General features: G+C 45.5%; 2 protein-coding genes across 7 annotated transcripts in view; both read left to right on the top strand.

Annotated features, from left to right (window-relative positions):
• TRIM66 (tripartite motif containing 66) overlaps positions 1 to 6,336 on the top strand; it is a 57,771-nt gene extending 51,435 nt beyond the window's left edge. For both annotated transcript variants that reach the window (XM_059708821.1, XM_059708822.1), the window contains one exon: positions 301 to 6,336. In XM_059708821.1, the coding sequence (XP_059564804.1) occupies positions 301 to 360 (60 nt within the window). In that variant the 3' untranslated portion in view covers positions 361 to 6,336. The remainder of the gene's footprint in view (positions 1 to 300) is intronic.
• A 7,842-nt stretch (positions 6,337 to 14,178) lies between these two features.
• STK33 (serine/threonine kinase 33) overlaps positions 14,179 to 17,613 on the top strand; it is a 132,801-nt gene continuing 129,366 nt past the window's right edge. For 3 of the 5 annotated variants that reach the window (XM_059708808.1, XM_059708805.1, XM_059708804.1), the window contains exon 1: positions 14,179 to 14,618. In XM_059708808.1, coding sequence (XP_059564791.1) covers positions 14,331 to 14,618 — 288 coding nt within the window. In that variant the 5' untranslated portion in view covers positions 14,179 to 14,330. The remainder of the gene's footprint in view (positions 14,619 to 17,613) is intronic. The other 2 variants (XM_059708806.1, XM_059708803.1) reach the window with 1 other exon arrangement.

Raw genomic sequence — 17,613 nt, 5'->3', positions numbered from 1 at the left:
AGCTCCTCTGACCTTTTGGCTGGCCCCACCTGTGCAGACCTGAAATATCAGTTCAAAACTATTTAATTCCACCAAAATGTACTGCCTGCCTACTGTGCGCCAGGGACTGACCAGCCTCCCCCAGTTGTTGGCGATACTTCGCACACAATGTTTAGTGGCTTCATTGAGTTTTGCTGTTGCATTCCGAGCGTAGGAAAAAACACTTGGCTCCGGCGAATCCCAATCTGGACATTTATAGCCTTTTCACGTTAATAAATCCCACACTTGTCCCTTCTAATTCCAAATTTATTTTTCTTTCAGGAGAATGAAAGAGCAAAAAGAATGTCTTTCCGCCTGGCCAACAGCATCTCCCAGGTGTAGATCTGGCAGGAGACAGCACTCTGGCAGATGGTGCCACATCCTGTTGACCACTCCTCCCCCCCTTTCAGCTCATTCTCTTCAGATTGTGGATGTGAGACAAGTCTTGTCGAGCTGGTGTAGTGCCCTTCTTTGCCATTTGCATCTTACAGCATTTATTTGGGAACCACAGTGCATCTACTACAGAGAAGATTTCAGTAATAAACTGCAGAGGGAATATTCCCTACTACCAGATGTATAGGGTAACATGACAAGACCAAGCCTGCTCAGGCTTGGGGGGACCTACCTTCCTTGGTGAGTCCTTGCTGCTGAGGAAAGCAAACTTTCCTCACCTTTCAGTGCAGGGCTCAGGAGCAGTGTATATATCTGAACTCCTCTTGGGCTCAAAAGAGGGTAAAGAAGGGAGAGAGGTTCTGACATATGGCAGGCCTGTGATCCCTGGTCCAGCACAGCCAAAGACTGTCACTGTTTGCCTTTGCTTGGTCTGCCGGGACAGAGGCACCAGCCCTGGGCAGGGTGACGGAGGCCAGAGGTCTCAATTGGTGCCTATTCGGGTTCTAACGGTTTTCAGGGTATTTGTTTTCCATGCCCCCTTCCTGATGTTGATAGGTGGCTGCTGTGCACATGCTCTGGGGGGTATGGCATTCTTGATGGGGCTGGTGGCTGTGTAGGGACCACTTACATCTTTAGGTTCAGATTTCACTGAGCTTTAGAAGATGTCAACTTCAGAGCTAGCTCTCTGTGCTACTCACTTTGGGCTAAGAGCTCTTCTTTGGTGTCAGAACCTGCCTTCCTAGAGATGATTGTTGGTGGCTACCCCTTCATTATCTCCATTTTGAGGTTTGGATCCCAAGTTCTGCTTGGGAATCTGTGAGGCAGCTGCTTCAGGTACAGCGTTTCCTGGGCAAGGAGAGTGACCCACAACCAGCTCACTCTGTTGGGCCCTCTCCTCTTGCTTAGAGATCCTAGTCCTCAACCTGTCCATGTTTACAGAGCCAAAGATTGGAAGTGAGTCCTCTGACTTGCCTGCCCTTGGGGCTGTCCATGCCCAGAAACAGCCAAGTCTCTACTGGCAGCTCTTTTTTTTTTTTTGGCAGTTGAAGAAGGCCAGTGTGACTGGCAGGAGCCAGACCTTAGCATTCACGGGGAAGTTCTGTCTAGGATGGAGAAGGGGAAAGCTGAGAGGCAAAACTCCAGTACCCTTCAGTGGCCCTGAAACCACTTCAGGACTTGACTTCTCCTTGAAAGCAGAGAGAAGAGTTCTAGAAGCCACGAGAACAGGAACAGAGCTCCGAGCTGCATCTCAGATGGCTCTTCATGGTCCATTCAGGGTGTTTGGGAGGAAGAGGCACAGGCAGATGCTGGGGGTCAGGCCACCTCGCCAGCAAAGGCTTGCTCAGGAAAGAACCTATTGCTGATGTGGGGAGCTGTGGACCTGGTCCTTCAGTGGCCTGGAGACACAGCTCTCCTTGGTCCTGTCCTGGTTTGGCTAATTTCAGAGGGTCTTAGGTCATAGTTTTATTTTTACTAAGAGATGCAGTTTAAGGAAGTTCTTGTTTGTTGGGTCTTTGTTGACAGGAACATTTTGATCAGAGAAAACATTTCTTCTCTCCTTGCGAGTTGGTACTGCTCCTTTCCGTCTCCACCCAGGCTGGAGGGTCATCTTCACCTCACAGCAAACCGTGCCCATTAACTTGCCATTCTTTCACCAGCACTTGCCAAGCTCTCCTAAGCAGGTGGGATTCCACTTCCTGTTTTCTAGTTTGGGGTAACTAAGTCTTGAATACTCCAGTAGCCAGGCAGTCTTTGGACTTAGCCCTCTGCTCTTTGAGGCTCACATAATTTTCTGGTTTGGGCTTTGGCCACTTCCCTTTCAATTTTTGAATCTTTTCCTCTGTTCGGTTGGCTTGGCAAGGTCCCCTCTGTAATTACCTCCCTGATTTCTGTTCTTGGCGATTTTTCCTGTGTGTGGCCCACATTCCCACCTCCCCGGAGAGAGCTTCATGGTGCTTTGTGTTGGGCAGCCAGGTGAAGGCTGTGACTGGCTCAAACTTGATTTAAGATCCTTCCCAGGACCAGTTGGAGACCACAAATATGACGCAGAAATGCCTGGTTAGATGCTTTGCTTTCTGTCTATCGATGAAGCTTCCAGCTTGGGTATAGCATGATGGACCCAGGGACCAGCCTGCTGGGCCAGGGGACCTCAGTATTGTAGTAGAGAGTCACACATTCCATTCTTATTACAGATACTCTGCATGCTGAGATGCTCCCTTTAGGCACCTGACCTGGGAAGGGCAAAAGGTAGGGTGCTCTTCCCTCCACGGGTTCAAGGCCCTGGCCCACCATCTCCTTCCTGCACTGCTTACCTGAAAGCACTGTCCTCTCTCTGGCTTTTCCTGTGTGCTTATTACCAATGTTGTGAGTCATGGTTATGTTTTGTTTTTGCATGCAGAAAACAGATCATGACTTTTTAGAAAAACAATTTTTTAAAAAGCTACTAGCTGAGTGATTGACTTCAGTGGCTCTGCAAACATTTGAGCAAATTCTGCTTTTGACTTGGTTCTACAGTGGCCCCATTTTGAAGTCAGTCACGTGCATTGGCTCCTGACAAAGTCAGGAATTGAAGGTACAGTGAGTTCTGGATTCTTATGGTACAAAATGCCATCCTATAGAAGAACCTGGGCTTCTTGGGTGTGCCGAGAAACAGGAGAGCGGAGTGGCTTCAGTTGATGTGAAGGGGATTTTAGTGCAAACTGGTGCAGGATGAACTTTCAGAGCACTATTCTAGAACATGGGTAGGTTGGTCCTGCCTGACTTCTAGCAGTTGCCAACTACACCCTCTGCAGGTATCCCGAGTGGCAGCCACCAGACCCTCTGCAGCCTTTGCTGTACGCAGGCCCTGCCATGAACCTCGGCGCACTCCAGCTCCCTGTACCCATTTCTGGCAACGGGCCCTTGCCTCGCTCCTAAGACCAAGGCCCTTTCTTGTTTGTTCCTGGGCTCTGCTCTATTTGCTCTCTCGGATCATGGTATCACCTAGAGCAGTGAAGGCGAACCTGTGACACGCGTGTCAGAGGTGACACGCGAACTCATTTTTTGGGTTGATTTTTCTTTGTGAAATGGCATTTAAATATAAAAATAAATATCAAAAATATAAGTCTTTGTTTTACTATGGTTGCAAATATCAAAAAATTTCTAGATGGGACACGGCACCAGAGTTAAGTTAGGGTTTTTCAAAATGCTGACACGCCGAGCTCGAACGGTTCGCCATCACTGGCCTATGGTCTTCTTTTCTGAACCGAACTGAGCCATTACTCCTTTCGGATCGCCACAGCTGTGCTTCCTCTCCCCCACCCCCTCGCTGCCGTTTATTTAAATCGCCCGCTTCTCTGGCCATTCCCGTGGCCTCAGTCGTGCTCCCAGCTTCTCAGCCTTCTGGGCTTCTTCCTCTCCCCAGCTTGAGCCTGTGGCCCGTCTCTGATATTTTCATCAGCATCCTGAAATTTCTCATCCCCTCCTGTTGCTGACACTTCCCCATTTGCTGCATCAACCTATTTTTCGCTCCTTCTCCCTGGGCTGCTAAACATGGGAGATCCATAGTTGGCAGCCTCAGTTGGTCTCTCAGTATTGATTGGTGTCGTAATATACCAATCAATACTGAGATGTGACATCATTATTCTGCTTTCAGTCCATGACATTCATCTTTGCTCTCAGCCAATGACTGACCTCTTTGCCCATTTCACAGGAGAGAGGCCCGAAAGGAAAACTGTCCTTGCCCCCTCGTTTTTCTCCCCATCCCCACTCTCTGTGTCTCTATCCCTCCTCTTGCTCCTGTCTGGTGCTCTGGTTCTTGAATCCTGTTCTGTGTCCTCCACAACTTTGCTCTATCTCTTGTCCCACAGCTCCTCTTTCTAGCGTCTTCAACCTCCCTTTCCATGGTTACCTCCACATAGCCTCCCCAAGATTAAAAACAATTTCTTAAGAGTGTGTTGCTCCTTACACTTTTATCTTGTCAGCCTCATTCTTTTAAAAATAATCTTTTTTACTGATTTTTCTCAGTCACTCTTCATTCTGTATAGTTTTTCATAAAAGTTACCAGTGACCACCCAGTTGCCAAATTAAAAAAAATATCTTCAGTCCTCAACTGTTGAACTCTGTACAGCATTTCACACCACTCACCACTTCCTCATTGAACATCCTCTTCACTTGGCTTTTACGATACCACAAGTCTCTGGATTCTTCTCTTATCTCTCAGCCACACAGGCTGAGCCTCCCTTGAAACTTAGACAGGGGGACACATCTGTTACTTACTTTGGTCTCTTCTCTTCAGGAGTTGGGTGGGCAGGAGGAAGCCCAGCTGCTTCTGCTTCCCAGCTGCTCTGCTCCCCTCCCTCTGTGTCAGCCTCTTGTCTTTGGCCTGTTTTCCCCCTGAGCCCAGTTCTCCTCATGTCAAGCATGTTTATGAGCTCTGCCGGGAGGATAGCATCTGTGAGTCCTTCCATCTGTCTCTTCCTACACAGCACAGAGACAGATTTTAGCCACGTTTGCTAAGAAGTCCATCTAAATCAGCCCAGGAGTGTGGCTTGGGCCTTACCAAGAAGCAGTTTGGTAAATGGGATTATCAGGCTATCAGACAGCTCACCAGCATGATCCCTGTACCAGTTAGAGCTTGCCACAATTGGTGAGGAGCTTGGGATCATGGTAAACATGTTTCCCTGCATGGTTCAGTGCTGCTAGCCAGGAGGAGAATCCTGGCAGTGGGTGTCCGCCACTGAGAACATTCTGATGGAAGGAAAACTGAGAAGTGCTGTGATTTATCACTTGCTTGGGGCTCAGTTGGGGTCAGCCTGGCCTTCTCTAACCAGGTCTTTCCCATCTGTGCTGATCATAACCACCTGCTTGCTCCAGTTGCTAGAGTTGGAAGCAAATTCGGGTGGTTTATGTGGAAGTAGGTCTGATTTGAGCTGGTGAACCGCTAAGTTTTGTCTGTCAGTTATGAGCGGCATGACTCATCTATAAAGCTGCTCTGCTCCCCTCCCTCTGTGTCGGGCGAGTATTAAAAACAGCGATTTCTCAGAGGTTTACCAACTCTAAAGATGGTATTGGTGATTCTAACTCTAAAGTTCAGGCCACACTGGGAACAAAGGAACACTGGGAGTAGTAGGACACAGGTGGGGATTCTTGGCCAAGGCAGGGCAAAGGGACTTACAGGCCAAACTGAGCTGCTTTGAGGAAAGTCTTCAGTAGCTGGCGCTGCTTCTGGAGCTATACGCCCATTCCTCAAGCTGTACCCCTTTCTTGGATATCTAGGGTGAGTTCTTCCTGGGCCTTGTCTTAGAAGTGGCCATTGGAATCCAAAGTTTTGGTTGGGAGCATGAGGGAGGGGAAGTGTTACTGATCTTAAAAAGACCTATACATTCAAGAACAAATTAAAAAATAGCACTTTTCTTTACTAATAATTGTGTCCTGGAGTGTTTTTTCAGTGAAGGTGGTAGAACATACTTCATGGTCTTCTTGCCCGTAGACTCCAACATCATTATGAAACCAAGGTAGGGAAGAATAAACTGGGGAGCCATCTTTCCAGGAAAGAACTGAGTTCTCTGCTTCTTTTATTTAGATTGTTCACAGAATTGTCGGGAAGGCCAGAAATACAGCCTATTCTTCAAAATACAGGCAGCAAATCTGGGGTGGGGTAACAAAAAAACCCTTATGAATGCCCCCACTTCTACGTGATAACATTTCATGAATGTGCTTTATATAGTGATATTCCCAGTTGCCTAGCCTTATCTCTCCTCTCTGCCCACTCTATACCAGTGGTTTCTAGCCCTTTAGAGTAAGGGCATTGTATTGAATATTTTTCATTCATTTCATCCTATTGAGGGGATTCCCCACCTCAGGAGTCTTGAGAGGCAGAGCTCCCTTCTCACTACAGAAACTAGATATATTAAAGTCTTGATTTCCCAGCATGCCTTGCAGCCAGGCTACAGGTCTAGTGGTAGTATTTTTTTTTAAAGTGGCACCACAGAGACTTCTGTGGTGATCTTAAAAAGACCTATACAGTCAAGAACAAATTAAAAAAATAGTACTTTTCTTTACTAATAATTGTGTCCTGGAGTGTTTGTGGCAGAGTTGGTGGCATCAAGGTGGTGTTTCCACGGCAGCAGTAGCAGCAGAACACGTTGTAACACCTGGTGCTTGATGGCATGACAGTTTCTTTAGCAGACCAATGAGCTCTTAGTTTAATTTTCTGGCCTTCCCAACAATTCTGTGAACTACCTAAAAAGTATTTTCATAAACTCATTGTCTGCTTAAATTAGCCAGGATTGGTTTGTTTTACTTGCAATTGAGCACCCTACTTGATGTAGAAATCTCAGAGACTCTGATAAAGTCACGGACCCATTCTCTGGGTTCCAGACCCACTTGTCCCGTGGTCTGTTGGACACCTTCGTTTGGGTGTCTCAATGTCACCCGAGACACTAACCATCCTCCAGGGCCCTTCATGTATTCTTACTTGCATATTCCCTATCTCAGAAACCAGGGGTGTGGGAAGATGTTATGCAAAGAGCCGAGGTTTGAGAAAACCCAGGGTATTGCTTGCTGATTCCAAAGAAGTCACCCAGAGGACTGGCTGTGAAAAACACGGGTTTCTTAGACTTACGTGCATACCAGTGGTGGCTGGCGGGTGAAGTTCACTGCCACACAGGGGTGGCCAGCCAGGAAAGTCTCCACAACCTAAGCTTTCCCAGTACAGGGTTATGTAGAGCGCAGAAAACAAAGCAAACAGGACATGCAGGATGATGGTGTGAAATCAAAACACAAGCTGTTTTTCTGCAGTTGCTTACAGTCCCAGTTCACATTCATTCAGAAGCCAGGCTCCCAGTGTCTCACAGTCCACTTACAGGTGGCTCACACCGTATTCCCAGTGTGGCAGGGGGTTGGAGCTTTGGAAGCAGCCCATGTTCCCATATACCATACAGAAGGAAATCGGGGATGCGGTGTCAGAGAAGCCAGAGAAGTCTGTGTTTTAAGGAAGGATGATCAGTACTCTCAGTGCTTAAGATGAGACGTAGAAATCATCGCTGACCCTCCACCCCTTCCCAGCCTGGCCCAAGTACCTGAAACCGTTCCCATGCTTGCTTTGAGCTTTCTGCTATGTTTTGTCTCTTACTCATTTTATTAGCACCATCCTTCTCTAGGTTCCGGGGGCATAGAGCCTCTTTACACCCCACCCCTCATGTTGCAGGGCAAGCTGCCAGAGTCAGCCCACTCCCTAGAGCAGTGATGGCGAACCTTTTGAGCTCAGCGTGTCAGCATGTTGAAAAACCCTAACTTAACTCTGGTGCTGTGTCACATGTAGAAATTTTTTGATATTTGCAACCATAGTAAAACAAAGACTTATATTTTTGATATTTATGTTATATATTTAAATGCCATTTAACCAAGAAAAATCAACCAAAAAGATGAGTTCATAGGTTCGCCATCACTGCCCTAAAGCAAGCCCTGCCCTGGCAGGCAGCCTGAAGCAGACCTCTTCCTGCACGTGGCCTCTGGACTGTTTGTCCACCAGGCAGTAGAGGCAGAATATACAGGGCTGATAAAAATAAGTTCTTAAATTTTTTAAAATGTCAATACCTAAATAAATATCTATAAACTGCACCATCTGTTAAACCCATTAATTGTTAATTTTATGACAATTTTAGAAAAAAATTACTACACATGAAAATAATTAGTAGGTTAGAGTTTTCAGGGGGTATATAAAAATGAGACCTAAAAAATTAAAATTAAAAATTGTAAAACCTAGCCCTGGCCAGTGTGGCTCAGTTGGTTGGGCATCATCCTGTGCACCGAAAGGTTGCCATTTTCTCTTCCCGGTCAGGGCACATGCCTGGGTTCTGGGCTCACTCCCTGGTGGGGGGCATGCAGGAGGCAGCTGATGGATATTTCACTCTCATGTGGATGTTTCTCTCTCTCTCTCTCTCCCCGCTCTCTCTTTCCCTCTCCCTCTCCTTCTCTCTCCTTCTTTCTCCTCCTCTCTCCTTCTCCCTTCCCCTCTCTCTCTAAAAATCAATAAAACAACCTTTAAAAAAAAAGTGTGACATCTTGATTGTCCCTCTCTCGCCTGCAGGTATCCCTGGATTGGGCTTAGGTGGGAAGGGCTTTGCTTACCTTTCATAGCTCTGCCCGAGCTAACAGCTCCAGGCCTTGCTGTAGCAGCTCACCTGCACAGCCTCTCTGTTTTCTGCCATTCCTATGAGGTTCAGCCATCCCACTCGTGTCCTGACACCCTGCCCCTCCTATTCCCACAGTTCCCACACGGCTAAGAAAGCTGTAGGGCAGCACTAGCTAGTTCTCTAATTTTTGAACAATCCTCCATACTTAGCAGAGAGTTCTGTACAAAAAAAGGTGCTCAGTTTGGGGAGTATTGCCGTCTTAATATCAACTCTTCCAATCCATGAAACATTAATTTAGTTCTGGTGTGTGTGCACTAACCTGACCTCTAATTAGTTTTATCTGACAACAAGGCTGGGTCAGACATTCATAGTTGATCAGACAAACAGAATTAATTGCCAGATGTTTACTTCATTTTGAGCTATGGGCATAAGGTACAGTTTTACTTTTGTCAAGGTAGGAGAATAGAACAATAGAAAGACTTTGCATAAATTGGTAAACCTGCCAGTAATCAAAGACAGATCTCATTAGGAAAAAGTTATATTTTGCATTATATACTTGTCAGACATGTCCCCGTTTAAAAAATCTTAACATGACACGTGATCTAAACATCTCTGAATTCATCTTATAGAACAAAAAAATTATGGGGTGGCTTTTTGTGATGTGGAGTCTCTTAAAAATCTTTTGAATAACAGGTAAATTTTTTAAAAAATATATTGATTTTTACAGAGAGGAAGGGAGAGGGTTAGAGAGTTAGAAACATCAATGAGAGAGGAACATGGATCAGTTGCCTCCTGCACACCCCCTACTGGGGATGTGCCCGCAACCAAGGTACATGCCCTTGACCGGAATTGAACTCGGGAACTTTCAGTCCGCAGGCCGACGCTCTATCCACTGAGCCAAACCAGTTAGGGCCAGAGGTAAATTTTAATGCATAAATCAACTGTTTCTGGACTTAAAAAAAACGGAGGAAAAAATGGAGGTCCATCCCCCCCACCCCCAAACTTTGGTATTTTTACCAAAAGGGTCCATGAACCCTGGAACAAACTGTACTAATTGCTTCTATGTTTGTTCGATTGGCAAACCTCAATTCTGATCTCTCTTCCTTAACTGTCAAGCAACTTGATATTGCATTGTAACAATGACGTTACCATAGAGTATTTAAGTCAACGGCATATAACATTTGTTGCCAGTGGTGACATTAATATTACAGGAATAGAACGAGAGCGATTGTTGTGTTAATGACCCCTGCAATAGACTGAGTTCCCTTGTCAGTATCAAGAGTTTGTCATGTTGGTGGTCATGATGTTGCAACCCATTATCTCACTGAGAATTGATGGCTTCAGCTATGGTAACTAGCCATAATATTTAATACTTGAGCCACTTGAAAACTTAAAAAAATGTTTTGTCTAAGGCTTTTACATCAAGAGTTCCCCAAGAAAATCCAGTTCCTCTATGTACATATTTTAGGGAGTTGTGTTTTACCTCTGTGTACTTTCTCTGATTTCTCTTTACAAGTGTGACATTCTACCTAGCCACCTATTTATCTATCCATCTATATCTCACCATGTCCTATAATTTAAAAAAATCCTTGTCAAAGTACATGCTTTTATTGATTCGAGAGAGAGAAAGAGAAAAGGAGAGGGAAAGAGGGAGGGAGGGGAGGGAAGGAGGTGGGAGAGAGAACTGACCTGTGATTGAACCCACAACCTGTTATGTGCCCTGACCAGGAATCGAACTGGCAACATTTTAGTGTATGGGATGATCCTCCAACCAGTGACCCACACTAGCCAGGGCTCACCATGTTCTACAAAATATCCCTTCCTTTCTCCCTCCCTTCCCTCCTTTCTCTCTCTCTCTCTCTCTCTCTCTCTCTCTCTCTCTCTCTCTCTCCCCCCCCCCTCCGTCCCTCCCTCCCTCCCTCCCTCCTCTTTCCCTCTCTCTCATTCATTCTTTCATTTACTAATGCCATGATTTTTATTAAATAGCTACTAAGTGCCAGGCACTGGGGACAAGCAATAAACAGATTGGGTCCCTATTGTCTTGGAGTTTAACTTCTGATGAGGGAAGAAAGAAAATAAGATTGTTGCCCGGACTGGTGTGGCTTAGTGGTTGAGCATCGACCTAAGAACCAGGAGGTCATGCCTGGATTCACGGTCAGGGCACATGCCTGGGTTGTGGGCTTAATCCTAGTGTGGTGAGTGCAGGAGGCAGCTGATCAGTGATACTTTCCCATTATTGATGTTTTTATCTCTCCCTCTCCCTTCCTCTCTGAAATTGATAAAAAAATATATAATATATATTTAAAAAATAAAATGATTATTTTAGATGGTTTTAAGTGCTCTAAGACAACAAAGGAGGGTACTGTGATAGACTGTGGGGTGGGACTACATTAGATGCAGTGATCAGGGAAGGCTTCTCTGAGGAGGTGACAAGTGAGCTGAGATCTGAGTAATGAAAAGGAACCAGCCTTGTGTAGGTATAGGGGCAAAGCCTTACAGGCAGGTGAAACAGTAAGTGCAAAATATTTGAAGCAGCTTAAAATACACAATGAAAAACATACAACAGGATAAAAGTAGAAATGAGGGGGAAATAGAAGAGAACAGGAGAAAGTTGTAATGCCTGTATACAAGCCACAGAGTTTGACAAAGTTGAGATGCAAATTTGGTTCCTTTCTTCCTGGAAGCCAAGGTGAAAAGGGAAAATTGATGAATTTCATGATTTGCTTTGTTCTTAAGGAAAAGAGGTTTCGGTATTGAAGGGAAAAGTATTTTTTCCGGCACTCAGGATTGAAATACATTTCTTACATGGACCTTCCTGTAAGGGACGTAGAGTGATTATATTAGTCACCAATTTAAAAGCAGCAGTATAGTCAGGAGGTAATCTGTTATTGCAGCCATATAAAACCAATATAGTTAAACCCATTTTGGTTGCAATAACAGCCACTTGAATTAGCTTAAGCAGAAGAGGGCACTTTATTATAAAGATTTGAAATATTACATGGACTTCAAAGGCAGGAATGCAGCTCATTTCAGGAAATACGATGATCAGGGTTGGAGAGCTGTCAGAACTCTTTTTGTCTCTTCTTTCCTCTTTGTGAATCCTTCCTGTTCTTTTCACATTTCCCCTGCAGATTGGCTTTCTACGTTTCTCCAGGCCACACGGTAGGAAAACATGTCTGTGAACAGCTTCTGACTGTGTTGCGATGATCTATGCTAATATGTTAGCCACCTAGAGAAAAGTGGAAATCTCTCAGTCCTAATTCCATATTCCTGGGAAAGGAATATGATCGAGTTGGTGTGAGTCAGGTACCTACTTTGGAGCAATTGATTGTAGCCAGATGGCCTAGCTACCTTATCTGAGGATCCAGGTCTAGTTTCCAGAAAAAGCCTCCTAACTATACTTCTGTTTTTAAAATGCAACTCATCATTCATCCAGGGGTCAAGAAACCATGTAAAAGGTGGAAGCCAGCATGAAAAAGAAATAAAAAGTACTGGAATGCATAGTATGTGGGATGGATAATATTTTAAAATTGCTTCAGTTATTAAATGCATAGGTATATGTGTACTGGGTCATAAGGTAAGATATTTATTTTGGTGGATTATGGTCCAAAAGTTTGAAAAACCCTGGGCTGGGCAATCTGGTAGGATTCTACTACAGAGATGTAATAAGCATCATTCTTAATCCCTCTAGTACAGTGGTTCTCAACCTTCTGGCCCTTTAAATACAGTTCCTCATGTTGTGATCCCCAACCATAAAATTATTTTCGTTGCTACTTCATAACTGTAATGTTGCTACTGTTATGAATCGTAATGTAAATATCTGATATGCAGTATGGTCTTAGGCGACCCCTATGAAAGGGTCGTTCGACCGCCAAAGGGGTCGCGACCCACAGGTTGAGAATCGCTGCTCTAGTAAGTACAAAGTTTTATTTTTTGTTGTTTTTTTTTTGTTTTTAATTACAATCTTTTGCCCAGCTGGTGTGGTTTAGTGGTTGAGCATCAACCCATGAACCAGGAAGTCACTGGTCAGGGCACATGCCCAGGGTTTCGGGCTTGATCCCCACTAGGGGGCGGGCAGGAGGCAGCCAATTGATGTTTCTCATCACTGTTTCTATCTTTATTCCTCTCCCTTCTTCTCTCTCTAAAATTAATAAAACATATTTAGAAAAAAACCAATGTCATGTTTTAAGCATAAACATATAGCATAAGTGTAAAGCATGACAGGCACTTTGCAAGGGTGAAGACAAAGTGGTACAAGCACACAGCTTTTTGACAGACTGGCTTACTTCAGAATAAAACGTAGACTAGTGGTTTCCGACCTGGCTTTGTATCAAACTTGCTTGAAAACTGTTTAAAAATGATTTAATAGGATCTATTTAATCAGTTTCTGGGAGTGCTACCTGTTAATCTGTATCTCAACACAAAATAAAGCAAGACAAACAGAACTCCCCAGATGCCTCTGATAGGTAGCCACGTTTCGGATTCATTGACCCAGAGACCGTATACAGATGAGGGGGTCATCTGCATGCCTTTCAAACAATTCTCCAAAACTGCAGTTTCTCTCAACCAGGCTTTTGATGGGCATTAGGAAGCGGACAGTTCAAAGCTATTTCTTGGTAAGATCTGGAATGTAAGGCTTCATTCACGGCTACTGGTTAAAGGAAGATCTACGTATACACTTCACCATTGAATTAAGCAGGTGGTAGTTTATTTCCTTCTGTTGGACATAGTGGTACCCATGCTTGGATGAAGGCAGGTTTGGGGGGAGCACAAAAAATTCTTATAGGCTATTCCAGACCCTTTTAGACAATAGTTCTGTATTTCTCCAGAAAAAAATCTGGCCAAGATCCCAAAGTTCTATGGTACAGGACATAATGGGGATTATTTGTGCTTGGAAAATTTGCAAAAGTTTGAATTTCCAGTTGCCCACCATGGCCATTTTGAGTTTTCAGATGAACTTGACAGGGCGAACCAGTTGCCAACTGTGCCCCTGTATCCAAGCAATAAAATGAATAGAACTGCTGTACCAAGTTATTGGCTATCAATCAGATTTTAGAGGACATTAGTTTCAAATAATTAGGTTAATATTAGGAGAGTTGAATATCTTCCCCACAGCTGCTGGACAGCAGGGCCCGCATCCACAGAAGTCATTGCTAGTTCAGGTCAAGAAATGCATCAGCATGCAGCGGGGGGGGGGGGGGGGGGGCGCTATAGGGCGCGTGCACTCATGCGGTTCTAGAGGTTTGTGGCTAAAATGTATTTCTGGGAATTGCCATTTGGTCTGTCCAGAGCCTTTACAGCCCCTCGGCGGGGACAAACACCCTCCCTCCCAGGCTCCCCTCAACCCTGATCTGTCTTTTCAGGCTGGTTCTGAACCCATTGCAGTGCAAGGTCCAACTGGCGGGACGGCCAGGCCTCTGGCGGACAGTGTTGGCCGGGCCATCACCTTCGTCCTGTGGTGTCACTGTTGGGAAGTTTTAATTTCGTGTAACACGGCTGCTTCCGTGTCCCAGGGTCGGGATTCTCAGGTGCGTCCCTCCCGGGAGCAGCTTTCGGGAGTCGCCGGAGGAGGCAGCCGGCACGGGGCTCCTGGGGACGGCGGGAGAAGGAGCTTTGTCCTCGCGCGGCCCCCGTCCGCCCTCCTGCGGCTGTTCCGCGGCCCCAAAGCTGCTCCCGGTGCGGCATTCCGGGCTCGGGCCTCGGCGGCCGCCAGCGCCCAGCGTGCGCGCCCGTCCGACACCGATTCCCTCGCCGCCGGGTGAGTGGCCGCTGGCGGCGCCGCGCAGGGCGGGCTCCGCGGGAATGGGAGCGGGTCCCGGGCTGCAGGCGGACGCGGCCGTTGCTATAGCAACGCGCTGGCAAACCGGCCGCCCGGCCTCCAGCTGCGGGGTGGGCTGGCCTCCCCGCCGCCGAGGGAGGCGGCCGAGGTCCCCTCCGAGCGTCAGCTGGGGCCCAGCCGTTGGGACCCCGTTTCCCCTGGGTCCGGTGTTTGGGGTGGTCCCTGGCTGCCCTGGTTCATCTCCACCTCTCACCTCCACTCCATCTTGGGACCTGAACCTTTTTGAAAGTTTAAAGCCAACTTACCATGGGGTAAGTGCGATTTGGGAAAAGTAACCCATCTAAAAGTTCTGAAATTGCTTTTTTCCCCTCCTTCCTTGTCTATCTTTTTAAATCTCCTAGACCTGAGATGTAGTAGGGCCTCATAAAATGGTAGCTCTTTCTTACAGCCCTTTGCCCACAGTGGCTGCACATAGCAGTCCATAGGGTGGCATAAGACCACCCTGACTGGCTAGTGGACAGGTGATTTAAGCGCTCTGCCTCAGTTTCCTCGTCTGTAAATGCAGATAATTTCTCACAAAATTGTGGGCTTGAAGGAGCCCGCAGGTGAAACTCCTTTGTGAGCAGTAAATGTAAAACCATTGAGAGTTCCTTGTAAGGCAGTGGTCCTCAACCTTGGCTGCACAATAGAATCGCCTGGGAATCTTTTTAAAATCCTGATTTCTGGGCCTCATCCTCCGGAAATTCTGTTTCTTTGTTACTAATGTTGTGGCCCCACCCCATAACAAAGAAACAGAATTTCCGGAGGATGAGGCCCAGAAATCAGGATTTTAAAAAGATTCCCAGGTGATTCTAATGTGCAGGCAAGGTTGAGAACCACTGTTGTAGGGGTTTGCATGCGACAGGTGATTTGATACTCCTGGTCTCACCTCCCCAGCTAAGGAGGACCTGCTTTTTTGTCTGGCCACCAAACAGCCCCAGTATCCAATCAGAAAACCGGGTCGCCACGCACTGGCGGAGTGCTCTGAGAATGAAAAGAAACGAGTTTTGAACCTAAGCTTTCTCTCCTTGTTTTATACACGCTTCCAAGTCCATGCTTCAAATTACAACCGGTATGCAGATGTTCCATACATTTAAATTTCTGGCTCATGTAAATCTCACCTGTTCCTGTCTCAGTGAATCATTCCATCATCTGTCTAGATCAGCGGCTCTCAACCTGTGGGTCGAGACCCCTTTGGGGGTCGAACAACCCTTTCACAGGGGTCACCTAAGACCATTGGAAAACACATATATAATTACATATTGTTTTTGTGATTTAATCGCTATGCTTTAATTATGTTCAACTTGTAACCATGAAAATACATCCTGCATATCAGATATTTACATTACGATTCATAACAGTAGCAAAATTACAGTTATGAAGTAGCAACGAAAATAATTTTATGGTTTGGGGTCACCACAACATGAGGAACTGTATTAAAGGGCCGCGGCATTAGGAAGGTTGAGACCCACTGGTCTAGATTGTAAGCCAGAAGTCTTGAACTCACCCTTCACCTGCCATTCCCTCTCCTTCCATATCCAAATCATCACCAAGATCTATTCATTTTATCTTCAAACCAATCTCAAATTCATTCGCTTATTTCTGCCCCTACCACTATCACCTTAGACCAGAGATTTTCAACTGGTTTGCCGCAAGAATTTTTAAAATGTGAAATACATGACTATGGGCACTGACATCTTTTTCCTTAGATTGTCATATAAAAAAATAACAGCCAACACAATCATTGCCACCCAGTGTGAATGACTTACATACCTATTTTTTGTCAGATCTGCAAAAAAGATAATATATTTGTGTGTGTGTTGCAGAATTTTAGTAACTGGTTTATGTGTGCCATGCGATGAAAAAGGTTGAAAATCACTGATCTAGGACAGTGAGTGGTCTTTAGTGCTATGGAAGGGTCAGCACTTACTGCATTGTTTTTAGTGGCTTCATAATAATCCACATTGTGGATGAACCAAAATTTATTTGCAATTTACTCACTGTTGGGTATTTATATTTCAAGTACAAAATGTCGAGATGAATATCTTCATACTTTTGACTGGATTTTTGATTACTGAAGATCATTTCCTAAAAATGAAATGACAAAACTACAATGAGGTATCCTCTCACACCTGCCAGAATGGCTACCACTAATAAAATCAACAAACAACAAGTACTGGCGAGGATGTGGAGAAAAGGGAACCCTAGTACACTGCTGGTGGGAATGTTTTCCACTATGGAAAACAGTATAGAATATCCTCAAAATATTAAATATGGAACCGCCATTTGCCCCAACAATCCTACTTCTGGGAATATATTTTAAGAATCCCGAAACACCAATCAGAAAGAATATATGCGTCCTTATGTTCATGGCAGCATTATTTACAATAGTTAAGATCTGGAAACAGCCAAAGTGCCCATCAGTAGATGAATGGATAAAAAAGCTGTGGTACATTTATACAATGGAATACTATGCAGCTATAAAAAAGGAGGAGTTCTTACCCTTTGAGACAGCATGGATGGACCTGAAGACTATTATGATAAGTGAAATAAACCAGTCAGAGAAAGACAAACATCACATGATCTTACGTTTATGTGGAATCTAATGAGCAAAATAAACTGATGAACAAAATAGAACCAGAGACATGGATGCATGGAACAGACTGACAGGTTTCAAGGGGGAAGCGGGGTAGGGGGACAGGAAGAGATGAACCAAAGAACTTATATGCATACTAGAGGCCCGGTGCACGAATTCATGCACCAGTGGGGTCCCTTGGCCTGGCCTGCGGAATTGGGCCAAAACAGGCTCTCTGACATCCCCTGAGCGGTCCCGGATTGTGAGAGGGCACAGGCAAGGCCGAGGGACCCCACTGGTGCATGATTGGGGCTGGGGAGGAATACGGGAGGTTGGCCAGCTGGGGAGGGACCACGGGAGGGCTCCAGGGCATGTCTGGCTCGTCTTAGTCCTGATCGGCCAGATACCAGCAGCAAGCTAATCTACTGGTTGGAGCATCTGCCCCCTTGTGATCAGTGCACATCATAGCAAGCAATTGAGCGGCCTTAGCATATCATTAGCATATTACACTTTGATTGGTTGAACAGATGACTGGATGACCGGACACTTAGCATATTAGGTTTTTATTATATAGGATATGCATAGCCCATGGACACAGACAGTAGTGAGGTAAAGGCCTGAGGTGTTGGTGGCGGGGAGCCAGGTGGTTGGGAGAAATGGGGGACATCTGTAATATTCTCAAAAAAGAAAAG

Source organism: Myotis daubentonii, chromosome 9 (assembly GCF_963259705.1).
Source record: "Myotis daubentonii chromosome 9, mMyoDau2.1, whole genome shotgun sequence".
NCBI lineage: Eukaryota > Metazoa > Chordata > Mammalia > Chiroptera > Vespertilionidae > Myotis > Myotis daubentonii.
This window is presented reverse-complemented; position numbering and strand designations above follow the sequence as displayed.